This window comes from Botrytis porri (assembly GCF_014898465.1).
Source record: "Botrytis porri strain MUCL 3234 chromosome Unknown BPOR_006, whole genome shotgun sequence".
Lineage (NCBI taxonomy): Eukaryota > Fungi > Ascomycota > Leotiomycetes > Helotiales > Sclerotiniaceae > Botrytis > Botrytis porri.
The window spans coordinates 1,551,502-1,565,554 of NW_024066080.1; the positions used below are offsets into that span (position 1 = coordinate 1,551,502).

A 14,053-nucleotide genomic window follows, 5' to 3' on the forward strand; every position below is an offset into this window, starting at 1 on the left:
GAAAACGATTATGGTGGCAGTTGTAGATTTGACGTCATTGAGCTGACATGATCTCTTCTTTCTTTTGTGAACTTGCTCAGATGTGGAGCTGACTTTGTATCGTTCGTAACAAAAAGCCTGTAGGGCAGAATCTTCAAGTAACCTAGCTATCTTTAGCTGTATTTTGTTTATTTTGAGATGAAATTTTTTGCTTGCAGTCAAGTTTGGAAAGTTTTGTAAGTCCCGCACTCTTGATGAAGTCATGATTCAATTCAATTGACACTACACTGTTCTTCCTTATGACTGAGAGCTATATCCATCTTGACTCTTTCTTTGGCTTGAGTTGCATTCAGAATGCGAAGTAAGCACAAGGCTTTTGAAGATTAGAAAATCATCAAAGTACTCGATGGTCTTCACTCTGGACTTTGGAACAATTGACAGCGCGCAAAGTGTAGATTTTCTATGATGAGGAAATTTAAGACTCGATGAGATATAAAATTACTAGCTATCCATGAAATTTGCAAAAAAAGAGCTTGCCAGTTCATGAGAGCAGTCAATCATATCTTCATTCAGTGTCCATTCGGCGACAATAATCGTCATCCTGGCTTCGGGAGGAACAGTAAATCCCGTGAATTGAAACCTAGGATCAGCTCGTGAAAACAAGGAGGCCCAGATCGGGGAGTCCCGTTCTCTAGCATTATTGAAAGCCTTCATCGAAATGTCCATGAGCCTGTTACATGTCAGATCAGATACTTTTTGATTGAATTAGGCCCCTATGATACTACTCCCACCCAAGAAGCAAAGAAAGATTCTTACCTCAAAGCTCTATCAGAAGCAATATCCAGCTGCCCGGGCTGGGGGATACAGATATCATTGATGACTACTTAGCACCTTTCTACAATGCTGGAACTAGCCCATGTGGTATTTTTGACGCAATATTTGTCCGACCAGTCATGAAGGATCCATCGAAAGAGGTAGACGTAGCCTCCTTGAACAGGCTGTTAGTTAAGAAAATCAAGTTCCATTCCACTTACGCGTCAGTTTGCTATCCAGCCCGGCAATGGTATCTGTTGGTATCACCTCGCTGGTGATTATGACGTTTTCATGATGATATTGTGTGTATCCTATTCTAGATTCGGAGCTACGAGAGCTACTTGCAATATGTTTGTGCGCGAGTGCGCTAGTGCACTCACTTGTGCTCATTCACTCGTATCGCTACAGCATCAAGTAAGTCTTGCACAAGGCACTTTACCTCAGGAAATCTCTGTGCTATTGCAATGCTAAATTGCGCGTGTGATTTGCTAGCATCTATTGAACCGGTTCCAATGGACCTAAAATCGAAATTTGCGATGAGATGTTTCATACTGTAAGATGAATGAAGATGGGAGTAGCTCATTGCATCGATGAACTGTTGTTGTCTCTTTGGGTCTCTCTTGATAAAATCGAACGGATTCTCGTCAGTATGGTATGCGATGAAATAGCCCTGAGATATGTAAATAGAATCATTATACATTCGGTTCAAAGTACTTAGGTGTTTAAATATGGTCACGGTGGGGAATGAATTAGTTGAATTATGGGTATAGTTCATCGTATTGTTGTTTGACTGAAGAGAGCTTGAATAAGGTTGTGCCCTTCGTGGGGTGTATCCACCTTACGAATTGACACTAGCACCAATTAGGCCATAGCGCCATCACTGCGGAAACTGACTACTTTCAACATTAGACATACTGATTCATTTGACACCTCAGTCTAGAAAAATCAGATGTTTAGCACTTGATAAGATGGAGAGGAAGCATACTCGGGACAGAGAGAGCCAAAACTCATCAGCAATATTCATGATCCATGCCTCGAGCATAAAGTTATCAACTAGTAGCCTCGAAGCTGCAAAATGAACGACATATCCTCCTATCTGGGGCTCACTGAAGATATGGTATGATATTACTACACGCAGAAAGCGCTGCACATCATTGATGTTGAGTCCACGTTCTTTTACCATATTTTGGAATGTCGTTCCAGTCGACACCGGAACGAGAGTAGCAAGCTTGTGCTTGTATACATACTGCAAGCTAAGAAGTAGACATTGCCATCACAGGCCAGTCAAAATGTTAAGAGACGGGTATTTTGTATTCACTTTACCAGGTGCACTTAGCAGGAGTCCTAAAGGGCCCAGTAGCAGACGGTGCAACTCAATCATAGTCTCCAACGCAGCATCTTTAGCAGCCGCAACATTGCTTGGTATTGAATGAGAGAGGTCTGGTACATCACTTAGGTCGTAAGATAGCTCGGGCAGTTGCTGTGTTTCAAGGTACTGTAGATACGTTGGTGCATTATTGCCATTGAGCCTTTGGCAAACTGGTTAGTTGCTGAGATAATTGCAGTTGGCCAGCTATTTTAATGTCTAGAAATTCAATCTTTGATGAGATTGGTTTGCGCGAAAGCTTCAGTAGGGTTGTTGGGCGTCTTAGGGAGGTGATCCGCCTCGGGAATGCCGAATTTGTTCATTGTGTTCTACACAAGAGTAAGCCAACCCACCATTTCATCAGGATCTTCGGAAAAAGCCCTCTAATAATCGTATTTGCGATTGAAATGCATGGTAAGTTCTAATTAATGACGTTTGACAAAGTTCGAAGGCTAGCGTACTCCGACGCGTACTACATTGCGCTCAGCAACCGGTTGGACAAGCGGGGAGGAAATCCTTTCGAATCTAGGTCAAGGATATATTGAACAATTACCAACTCCTCTAGATTCGTAAGCTTTCGTAATTCAGAGGTAAAATCGCGCTGCGACGGTCGGTTATTCATTCTATCGCGTAACGTGAATTCGCGAACATTGTAGGTTGTAGGAGCGAGTCGGTGGCTTCGAGGAGAGGATCGCTTGTACTGACATTATTGTTGTTAAGATATTACATCATCTGTATCCTTCTAAAACTAACGGATAGAGAGATTGAATAGGACTATGAGTAAAAAAGTGACTAAATACTAATACTGAATCTGGCTATATACGAAGTAGACAACTCTCGTATACGGGTACTCAGGCCTTAAATTTTTTAGGCCTTTGTGAACTGACCCTTGTAACTTTCGTATAGCTCCGTATTCGCTCTGAACAAGCTAATGCTGTAATCACCTGGACACTGGGCAGTGTCCGTCGTACTCTTTCGAAAAATCCGAGGAAGGCTAGCAAGGATCATTACTCTTGGGGCCAATTTGGCCTCCTTGTATGGCATTCGATGAATAATCTATCAACCTAGCCCATGATGAGCTTAAATTCATAATCCTTGCTAGCCTACCTCGAATTGTTCGAAAGAGTACGATAAAACTACGATAATGTACTACCTGACTAATAAGTAGAAGAAAAATGGGATTTTATTATAATGGACTTGGCTATCATTATGCCAACTATACCCCTTAGGGCTCTGGCATTGATCTAATCACATTATATGTCTGATTTAGGCTAGCACCTTTATCTCTGTACAGCTGGTAGTATCTCCCCTCCAATTAAGACTTGGTGTCTCCTAAAAGTGGGATTATCCTACCATTGCTACTCTTATTAATTTCTACAGCCCCCTCGAAAGTCCCCCTTAACGATCTCAGCACTACCGTATGTCTAAAAGCACTAACGGTAGACCTAAAAGCCCTTCACTGGACCTCGGCGAGTATTACTTGGGATCGCCCTTGAGAAGCGTCACCAAAAGTGGCGATGCAACGTTTTATTTGGCGGGGAAGATTACTCGTGCGGCCAGAAAGTATGCAATTCCAACGCTAAATATGCTATATCGGTGTTGATAGGCCAATGGAATCCACTGCTTCTTTCAATCCCACTGTATTAGATGGAGAATTTCGGAAAAAGAATCAATTGAATGGTTCGCTTATGTTAAAGCTCTACTACTTTCAGCACAAATATCACTTATTTATACCCCTTTTCAGCACTAGAAAGCTTCCCTACAGTGCTTTAATCCTATTAAAGGAGTAATTTACGTCAGAGTTTAGAAGCTCGGATGATTTCCAACTATAGTAGTGGGACTGGAAAGCTTTGGATTCCATGATAATCTAAAATGAAGTAGCGGTTGAGATCAGACAAACACAGGAACAGGGACATGGGGACTCTGTCAAGTCGTCTTGCCCTGGAGCATTACCAATGCTATATAAGAGAGAACAGGAGCTCTATCAAAGAATCCAACACCAACATTTATCATTCCATTCACACCCTCTTCAATGGCATTCAGATTGGTCTTCTTGAAGTTCCTTGCCTGCCTTTTCTTCCTGGACTCTGTGAGAGCCGGGTCGAGCGGCGGTCAGGGAGATTCGGACGATTCCCCCTACTCTCACTCTCGTTCTTGTAGCTACTGGCTTGAGGATATCAAACACCAAGGCATTGCAGCCTTCAATCCAAACCCCCGTGAATTCCAGGTCTTTCGCAATGTCAAAGACTTTGGTGCCAAAGGAGACGGCTCTACGGATGATACAGCCGCCATCAATGCTGCCATCAGCAGTGGTAATACTTGTGCCCCTAGCTCATGTGTGTCGACCACTGTAAGTTGTTGTTCGCTGTAGGCTGCTGGCCTCCTTCTGGGACCCGGCACCTCTGATTCTAAGAGGTCACCCTCCCCGCTCACAATTTAAAGACAGCCCAGGCATTGGTATACTTCCCACCAGGCACCTACATGGTGAACTCTACTATTATTCAGAACTATGGGGTCTCTCTGCATGGGAACCCGAACTGTTTACCAGTCATTAAGGCACTTCCCGCTTTCCAAAATGCACCGGGGACAATAGGATTGATTGATGGTAACCCGTTAGTTTTCACTTTCACGAAGACCTTGCGCGCATGAGTTAACGAGGTACAGATCATCTGCTGCGGTGCCCGCAAACATATTTTTCAGACAGCTCCGGAATTTTGTCATTGATACGACCTTGGCACCTCCAAGTATCAACATCACAGGGATCAACTGGCCATCAGCACAAGCAACTAGTCTTCATAACATAGTCGTCAACATGCCTACCATTGAGGGAGTCCAGCACATTGGGCTTACGGGAGGTGGTGAGCTTCACTTTGTTTTTTCTCAATTTGGAAGTTTGTGGTGTCTCTACTAACTCACAAGTGCAGGAGGGGAGGTGTTTTACAGTGACCTCGTCTTCAATGGCGGTCATGATGGATTTATAGTCCCTGGTGGCCAAGCAAATCTTCGCAATGTCACCTTCAACAATTGTGTCACTGGGCTCAATCTCCAGACTTGTACCGGGATTACGGCTCAGGGTGTTGCCTTCAATGGTTGTTCCACAGGCATTCAAATGTCCATTGCCACCGGGGCAGTCTCTTTGATTGACAGCTCGCTCAAGAATGTTCAGGTTGGCATTGATTCCATCCGTGGGAGTCCCCTCTTCCAGTCGGCAGCGGCGGGGAGTTTAATACTCGAGAATGTAGACTACCAAAATGTGACCACCCTGGTACAGCTAGCCGGTAAAGGCGCGGCGCTCGCAGGTGGAAATGGCACCATCGTAGGATGGGGCCAAGGTAATAAGCTGCAGAATAACATCGCCTCCAACTTTTCAGGATCGTTAATTCCAGTGAAGCGACCAAGCGGGCTCCTTCAGCCTGGTTCTCAAAAATGGTTCGCCCAGGCCAAACCCGGATATGAAAGCCTTGCCGTCGATTCATTCATCAGCGCACGGTCTGCTGGTGTAAAGGGAGATGGAATAGCAGACGATACAGCGGCTCTTCAAGCAGCCATTCTCAACGCTGTTGCACAGTCGAAGGTTCTCTTTCTCGATCACGGTAGCTACAAGGTAACGAGAACACTATACATCCCCGGTAACACGAAGATCGTTGGCGAGGCCTTCCCAAACATCTTTGCTGCTGGGGAATACTTCAAGTCTCTTGATCACCCAAAGCCTCTGCTTCAAGTTGGCCGACCCGGCGAGCGCGGAGCAACTGAACTCGTCGACTTTGTCCTAGGTACCCAAGGTGGCACTGCTGGTGCCATTCTCATCGAGCACAATCTTGCCTCTTCCACTTCAGGAGTCGGTGGTTACTGGGACGTGCATACTCGCATTGGTGGCTGGGAAGGCTCAGAGTTGCAGGTTGCACAGTGCCCGACGACGCCAGGAGTGAAGAAGCCGCCTGTTAATGCCAACTGCATGGCCGCATTCATGTCGATGCACATTACTAAGAGCGCTACTGGAGCTTATCTGGAAAACTGCTGGCACTGGGCTGCAGACCACGACATCGACGATCGCAATGTCACCCAGATTCAGATCTTTACTGGAAGAGGCATACTGGTCGAGAGTGCGGCTGGGGACAATTGGTTCATCAATATACCCTCGGAGCACCACTCCAAGTACCAGTACAACTTCGCCAACACCAAGAATATCTTCATGTCTATGGCACAGACAGAAGTGCCCTACTACCAGCCGAATCCAATCGCCTCTTATCCTTACCCTTATAAAAAGCAATTAAGTGATCCTTTCTTTTCTGGGCCTCTTAACGGCACCAATGGTGCTTCTCGACAAGTCGCTTGGGCGCAAATCATGACCAACTCACACGACATTGTAGTGTATGGGTCTTCTTATTTTACATATTTTCACGACTGGAGCACTGGTAAGTAGCACTTTCATCCTGTCCCTGACAAAGGACGCTGTCCTTATAACCAACCCAATACTAACTACCTCCTTCAGATTGTACAACCTCTTCAACATGCGCCGAGGTTTCATTTAGCATCGACACCAAAAGTACCGGCATTACGATCTATGGCCTTGCATCTGACGCAACCCAATACCTAGTCAATCTTGGAGGTGTCAATGTGGCACCCTATACCCAAAATTCACTGTATTCATATTTCAGTCAAATTGCTTTCTTTAAACAAGGATAATTTTGATTGTTTACATGTCAAGATACCTTTGAATATCAGGTTAACTTTATTATCATTACGCTGCAGGCATATTGTGTGTCAACACAACACAAGCTTCTTCCAAAGGGAAAAAAGGCGAATTTCTTTAAATTTCAAGATTCTTAGAACTACCAACCTAACAAAAATCGCTCAAAAAAGTGTCAAGAATTTCTCGGGGAAGTGAGGCGTACACTCTACCTCCCCGCAAAATATGACGTCTTTAGAGACAAATAGTTACAAATTTCAATGTTTTGGTGTAGATTACTAGTTTTAGATATAAATTATATAATTACTCATTTAATTCTTTACTTGATATTCAAAGTCAATCAAATAATAATTGAACGAAAAGAAGAACAAAACACTTACAAGATTCAGAAAATTTACAAATAAAAGAGATTAAAAAGATATACTTGAGAACTTCAATCTTTTAACCTAGAGACTTTTTTCTAGAAGATCAAGAGCTTAAATATATTCTTTATTTATATAAGTAGAGAAAGCTAGGTCCAGAAAGTATAAGATTATTTAAAAAAAGTCTCAATTTCAAGTTTATAAATATTAAAAAGATTATAGAAGCTGAATTGAAAGCTAAACAAGCTAAAGATAAAGAGGAAGATATACAAAAAAATAGAATATCTAATCCCTATATTATACTCAAATGGAGTAGTTATTCGATAATCAAATAATTAAGTAATAATTCTAATACTCCGGAAAATCGCTTAATCAGAGTGTCCGAAATGAGGGGGTATTCAGGGTAGGGGGTACTTTGACTTACATCTAGCGAGGATTATGATTATATTTTCCGTAAACTTGGGCTTGATCATGTAATCAAAAAGCTCGTTCACTGTCTTCTGGGAGGAATGACTCTCTGCTTGTCTATAGATCTTAGAGAGGAGATGATAATAACTCATGTGATACCCAAGAGATCTTATTTATCCACTATTCATTTCCGATAAATAGGCGTTCAAAAAAGAACTTTGAAATGGCAAACTCTATACACTATAAATACAACTTTATAGACTGTAGATTATCATTCGGTTTTAGCAGAAATAGTGGGATCTTCTACTATTTCCACCAGGTGTCTTGTGATCTTAATATGTATACATATCTGCATAAACCTAAATCGTGTATGAGTAAGATCGGTTGAGGCTTTCAGAGCGTGATTGATAACTCTAATGCGAAGTAGAGAGTATTCCACGCCAGGGGAAAATCACAGTGAAATGGTTCTGGTCTTTGAAGTGTATCGCCAAGCACTTGCCCGGAGTTTAAAAGGCTAGAATTCAACTGTGTCAAAACGAAATAAGAGATAACCTGGTATCTTCCACATCCGCCCAGCGTAAGCAAGAGAATTTCGTCAAAAAAGTCACATCCTCATTCAAAAATGCGATAGTGAGGCGCCGTCGCATGCCAAAAGCAACTTCCGCCAACATAGAGCTCAATAGCCTCAAAATACCTCGATAGCTCGTGTGAAACCGGTCGCTCCAAGCGCTCTTTCTTGAGTCTGGCAGCTTTTTTTTCTTCCTCAACTATCAATCCGAGAAGCAGTGATCTCGCAGCATCAGGTGATATATTGTGCTGTCTGATTAGTACCCTCACCCCGTTCCTGATTCGATCCGTAGTCTGATTTTTCTCAATATTCCAGCTGATATAGTCATTTGTGAGGCCAAGTATATTTCCCATCGTAAAGTCAAATTGGTGTATTCAATCAATTATAAAATCCTAACTTTATTAATATAGCTTCAAAATCAAAAATTTCTATATTGAATAAAAACTATCATTTTGTTGAATCAATTTTTTAAATTTAAATTGATTTGAAATAATATAAATGAAATAATAATAATTTTAAAATAATATAATATTTTGAAGATTTTTATAACTAATTTTTGAAAGAATGCTTTTAGTTTTTAGATTTTTATTTATAAATTTCTATTTCAATCAATATAATTCTAAATTAATTGAAAATTAAATATAACGTAACGTATGGGGAACTCGGACACTTTTTCAATTATTCTACACGCGATCTTGTTCTACGAGCCACACAATCCTCCAATTCCAATTCCGAATCACTTGAACTATTCTCTAGCTCTTCTTCTTCAATATCTTCTTCTGATTCTTCAATTAGGCGTTTGCGTGGCCGTCCTCGTGGCTTTTTCTCCTTCGGTTTTTCCTCCGCCTCACGTACCATTTTCAATACTTCCTTAGTACTAAAGACAAATTGACCTTGTAATTTGACTCTTTTGCCTTTAGTTCTTTTCTTTCGAGTCTCAATTACCTCCTGAGCATCAGAGAGCTGTTTCCGAAGTAGGGCTATCTCAGCATTTTGAGATTCTACAAGCCTAGTCATTCTCTTGGCATATCGACGAGTTGGCGATGCAGGAGAACCACTGCTTGCTAGAGCTGTATTAAAGATCTGATTTGCTTGCCTTGGTTCTGTTCCATCTGGAGGAGAACTCCTGAGTATAGACAAGTCTAGGTCTTGATTGGGGGTTCTCATTTGTGGAGTAGAAGGTTGCTGGGAGGAGTTAAATGGTAATGAATCGAGTACTTTTCGTGGGGCAAAAGGTACTAAACCAGCTCCTCTCCAGCCAGCTTTAATATTAGAAGAATTCAATGCTTTTTTTCTAATATTTTGAAAGAGTTCTACCCATTCAGCTCTTTGGATTCGCTTTACACCAGCTCGAGAATATCGATCGACCTCTAAAGCATGATATCGTTTCATTGGCCCATACACCGCAATATCAAGTGGCTGAAGCAAGTGAGAGCAATGAGGAGGTAATATAAGTAAATCAATATCATTATCTATACAGAAAGCAATAAAGCTACCTGTAATATGGCTTGAATGGCCATCCATGATCAAAAGTCGAGGTCGGTCACCTGACACTTTCTTGGATTCTGGTTCGAAAACCCTTTTTAACCATTCTAATCCATGGCTATTTGAGGTCCATCCATTTGTACTAGTAGAGAACTGCCAGCTTTGAGGTGTGTCCTTTGGAATCCATGAAGAATTCGTATTCTGAGCCTTGAAAATGACCATAGGTGATAGAGCATTTCCAGCTGCATTGACACATTCAAATGCAGTTATCCATTCTTGCTTGCCAGCTGTAACTTTCCAATTCGATTTCTGAGTAGAATCGACTATAATGCGCGTACTTTGAGTACTTCCAACTCCAAATCCGGTTTCATCCATATTATACATATCATCTAATTCATACTTTCGCTCAATGAGACGCGTGCGAAACGCGTCAAACCAAGCCTGAATATTCTCCGGAGTTGCTTCTTTAGCCCGATTAGACTCTAATTGACGTGAATAGCATGTTTTAAGTTCTGGATGTCGTTTTTGGAATCTATAGATCCATTCGTGGCCTATAGGTGGAATTTCTGTCGAGGTAGGATTTCGAGATGACGCGACCCGAACGCGTCGAAGACGAATTTCGTCGGCCATTTCCTTCACCAACATAGGTGTAGCAGGGAATCCAGTGATGGTAAGTCGTGAAATCCATCGTACAAGAGTATTTTCTTCTGCGTTTGAAAGAATTTGAGCCATTTCGTGGGTTTGGGAACGTGTTTTCTTCCCAGCCAGCCTATCAGCTAGGGTAGACTTAGGGACTTCAAAATGCTCTGCAGCCTTTCTAATTGATTTAAATTCTTTCAATTGAAGTGAAATTATAGCCTTTTGAAGCTTCTCTTCAATTTGAGCAGATGTAGAAGGTGATTGGGTATGCATAATAAAAGTTATTGCGGTTTCAAGTTGGTGATGGGCTAAAAGTGTCCGAGTTCCCCATATGTCCGAGTTCCCCATACGTTACGTTATAATAAATTTAATCATTATTTATTATAAAATATTATTTTCATTGAATTCAATACTAAACTAATAAAGTTATTATAAAATGAATAATAGAAATATAATATTTAAATGGTTTTGATGAGGTATAGAAAAGTTACGTTTTGAAAGCTAGTTATGAAATCGAGTATAGCGATTGCCCGAAAAGCGATGACCAACGACGTGGCATAATGCAATTCAATGCAGAGTCACGTCAAGCAAACAACTCAGTTATTAGCATACAGCGAGTGAATAGGTTGGGCTCACATTATATTATGATAGTATAATAAATCACGATATTAGTGCCACGAATTTGTTGCGTGCAGTACTCACATGGATGCCTTAGGCATCCACATCCTTCGCCTCCTTCTATTTACTTCGGAGAATATCAGAAATTTTACTTAGCACGTACCCTATTTCGTCTTCTCTTACCGATTCCGATTCCGATTCTTGTCCCGACCCCTTACCAATCCCAGAGTTTCTCATACTAAATCTTCTCACCATCTCCTCACCCAGGCACTTCACCCTCCAGGCTCTCCACGCCGCATACCTCCCCTCATCCATAACATAATCACGGCCCCCAAGAACCTGCTCATAATAAGCATCCAGCTTCTGACTATGTTGATATCATCAGCTGAAGCTCTAGGTCTCGTTCGCCTTCCGAAATTTTATGCTTTGCTCCCCATGCGATTCTTTCAACCTTTGCAGTGCATCTCTTGCCAGTCTTTCCGCTTTCTCCCTCTTCCCAAGATGCCTCAGCGTTATTTAGAAGTCTTGCACACTGCAGCCAAAGTCTTTTGAAAAAGTGTTCGGCCTCATCGAATGTATTTATATCCTGAAGAGCCTCAGTAACCGAAAGCATTGCAGAAATGAGGCGGAAAACTCATACTTAAGGTTTCTGTATACAGCCTATTTGCTTCTTCCGTCTGGGTCGTTTTTTTCCAAAAGTTCTGCTAACTTGATGTTTCTTTCCAAATTCGTAGCATGGGCTTCTCCTAGGAGTTTCACCTGCATGTCAATCACCGCCCGATACAACTGTTCTGCTTCATCAGATGTCGAGTTCCAGGAGTATTTTCGCTAGGTCAAATAGAGAGTTTAAGAGTATGGAATTATCGTTGCTTCTACTCTTTCTCTTATACTCGAGAATTTCATGCTATAGCTTAAGGCTTTTCTCTATGATGAGATATTTTTAGGGGTAGTTTGAATATACAATTCCGGTTAGATTCCGTTGAATAATCCATTCATTTTGACAATAGATTCTAAATACCTGTTTGAATATCAAATTGCAAATTTTGTTGAATAATTTTGTTTTTAATATATTTAATATATTAAATAAAATTAGGAATTTAATTTTCAAAAAAGATACTAGTGAATTAATTTATCAAATAAATTTAATTATTTATATAGAAAAATGAAAACATAAACTGAAAACAATAATCAAGAAATATTATTGTTTTCAATTAAATAAAATTTTCATGAATTTATAGACTTTTATAAAATTTTATAATTTAAAATTTTAGTAAATATAGTTTGAAGTTTCTCGTTTTTTTTTTCAAATTAAAGTTTGAATTTAATTTCGATTAAATGAAGTTAGTTCTATATTTATAGTTTTAATTGAAATAAAACTATTCTTGTATATATTCATTTATTTGATTATTTATTCAAATGATAATAGTAAATTAAAAATTCGAATTTCTTCACTATATAAATATATATATATACTATATATATATTTCATTTCTATAAACTTCACATTAGAATTGAATATACAAATAGAAAAACGAAATACAAGAATCCGTTTTTTTTTTTTTTTTTTTTTTTTGAGGGTAGAAAAGTACTATTGCGGAATTTGCCATGATAGAAAAAGCTGAATTCTTTAAAAGATTCCGATTAGAAATAACATTCAAACGAGCCCTTAGCCGGTTTTCATCGTGTGATAGAGGAAAAGATATTCCGATGCCTTGAGGAAATCACAGCATAGGATTTGAAAATCTGGTTCTGGCCCTGCGGCCACATACACCGCATATTGTCAAAGATTAACAATGCTTCTTCTGTCCTTCCAGCGTGCTCAACATATCTTGTATTTCTTCTTGAAGAGCAACGAGCTCTGCCAAGTGTTTTCCTAGTGGAAATTCTTGTGTCGCTCAAATAAGCGTCCACATGTGGCTTTTGCTTTTGCTTTTGCTTTTGCTTTTGCTTTTGCTTTTGCTTTTGCTTTTGCTTTTGCTTTTGCTTTTGCTTTTGCTTTTGCTTTGCTTTTGCTTTTGCTTTTGCTTTTGCTTTTGCTTTTGCTTTTGCTTTTGCTTTTGCTTTTGCTTTTGCTTTTGCTTTTGCTTTCGCTTTCGCTTTCGCCATTTGTTCTTCTCTGTCCAGATTCTGAAAATCGGTACGGAGAAGCAATTTTTCGTATGTTTCCAATGGATCAGGACTGTTCCCAACAAAGACGGGTCCGCCCGACTCCAAAGTGTTTCCCCAGATTTTGAGACTGGCGTCCGAGTCATCGGAGTAGACGTTGTTGATTGTGCAGCAAGAGGATACAGAGGCCGTGGGGTGCTCTCTATGTTGCGGATATCGATTTAGCGGTGGCTCCTCTAGGAGTTTCCGGGGAATTCAATTGGTACAGCAAGATTGTGTCGATAAAACACTGTGCACTACTTTTAGAGCAGGCTGGCCATTGCCAATCGAGTCACGGGCTTGTTTTTCCCTGGGTTCTCCTCGCAGGCCCTGGAAAATCAGCGTTTGGAATCCATGATGAAGCTGCTTTTCGAGGTTGGAAGCTAATTCGGACTGCCAAAATTCATGCGGGCCACTAAGCTACTGTCGCGGATCGTGAAGTTGTTCTGAGTGATGTTGATTTAGAGTGCTGACGGATGGTTAACACAATCTTTGGCAAGCGGGTGCATATATACCTAGTAAATACATGCTAGCTTATTGATCCCGTGCAGTCTCGACATCTGTGATTCGGCCAATTTTGTGCGACACTCCCTCTTAAAGTCGCTGCCTCATGCTAACTTTCAATATACAAAATCATCTCCTATTCCAAGTCGTCGACTGACTTGTCTAGCATGGGTAAATTCATCCCTTCCAAGGACACCGTCATTTCAACCCTAGATGTACTATATGCAACATGCTATATGCAACGTACACAATCCACTACAAACCCCTACAACACTTCAAACTTTCAAAGCTCAAGGGTTTCATGACAAACTTCATATTCGTATTCAAGCATATCTACTAGATATAGATAGCTAACTATCTGCATATGTATATACTGTTGTGATGATGCCATTACTCTAAAATGAAGTAGGTAGCAATAATTCTTTGCACTTTTCTGCTCTTCATCATCGTCATCGTCCAGCTATCCATCCCTCATC

The 14,053-nt window shown here is 40.8% G+C and overlaps 2 protein-coding genes across 3 annotated transcripts; one reads left to right on the top strand and one right to left on the bottom strand.

The window, feature by feature from the left end:
• The first annotated feature begins 4,071 nt into the window (after positions 1 to 4,071).
• EAF01_004975 (uncharacterized protein) lies at positions 4,072 to 7,171 on the top strand. 2 transcript variants are annotated; one of them, XM_038913230.1, is made up of 5 exons: positions 4,072 to 4,508; positions 4,601 to 4,770; positions 4,823 to 5,016; positions 5,083 to 6,573; positions 6,651 to 7,171. In XM_038913230.1, the coding sequence occupies exons 1-5, from the start codon at positions 4,191 to 4,193 to the stop codon at positions 6,842 to 6,844; spliced, it is 2,367 nt and encodes a 788-aa protein (XP_038771316.1). In that variant the 5' UTR covers positions 4,072 to 4,190; the 3' UTR covers positions 6,845 to 7,171. The 2 variants fall into 2 exon arrangements, with proteins under 2 accessions (XP_038771316.1, XP_038771315.1); XM_038913229.1 differs by having other exon boundaries at positions 4,072 to 4,770.
• A 3,850-nt stretch (positions 7,172 to 11,021) lies between these two features.
• EAF01_004976 (uncharacterized protein) lies at positions 11,022 to 13,034 on the bottom strand (the record flags this gene model as incomplete). Its single annotated transcript, XM_038913231.1, has 4 exons — positions 11,022 to 11,048; positions 11,112 to 11,295; positions 12,402 to 12,426; positions 12,698 to 13,034. 4 exons carry the CDS (start codon positions 13,032 to 13,034, stop codon positions 11,022 to 11,024), a joined length of 573 nt encoding a protein of 190 aa, XP_038771317.1.
• Positions 13,035 to 14,053: the final 1,019 nt, after the last annotated feature.

Coding starts and splice junctions, on each gene's coding strand:
- EAF01_004975 (XM_038913230.1), top strand. CDS start 4,191: ATGGCATTCAGATTGGTCTTCTTGAAGTTCCTTGCCTGCCTTTTCTTC. Junction 4,771..4,822: donor GGATTGATTGATGGTAACCC/GTTAGTTTTCAC, acceptor AACGAGGTACAG/ATCATCTGCTGCGGTGCCCG. Junction 5,017..5,082: donor CATTGGGCTTACGGGAGGTG/GTGAGCTTCACT, acceptor TCACAAGTGCAG/GAGGGGAGGTGTTTTACAGT.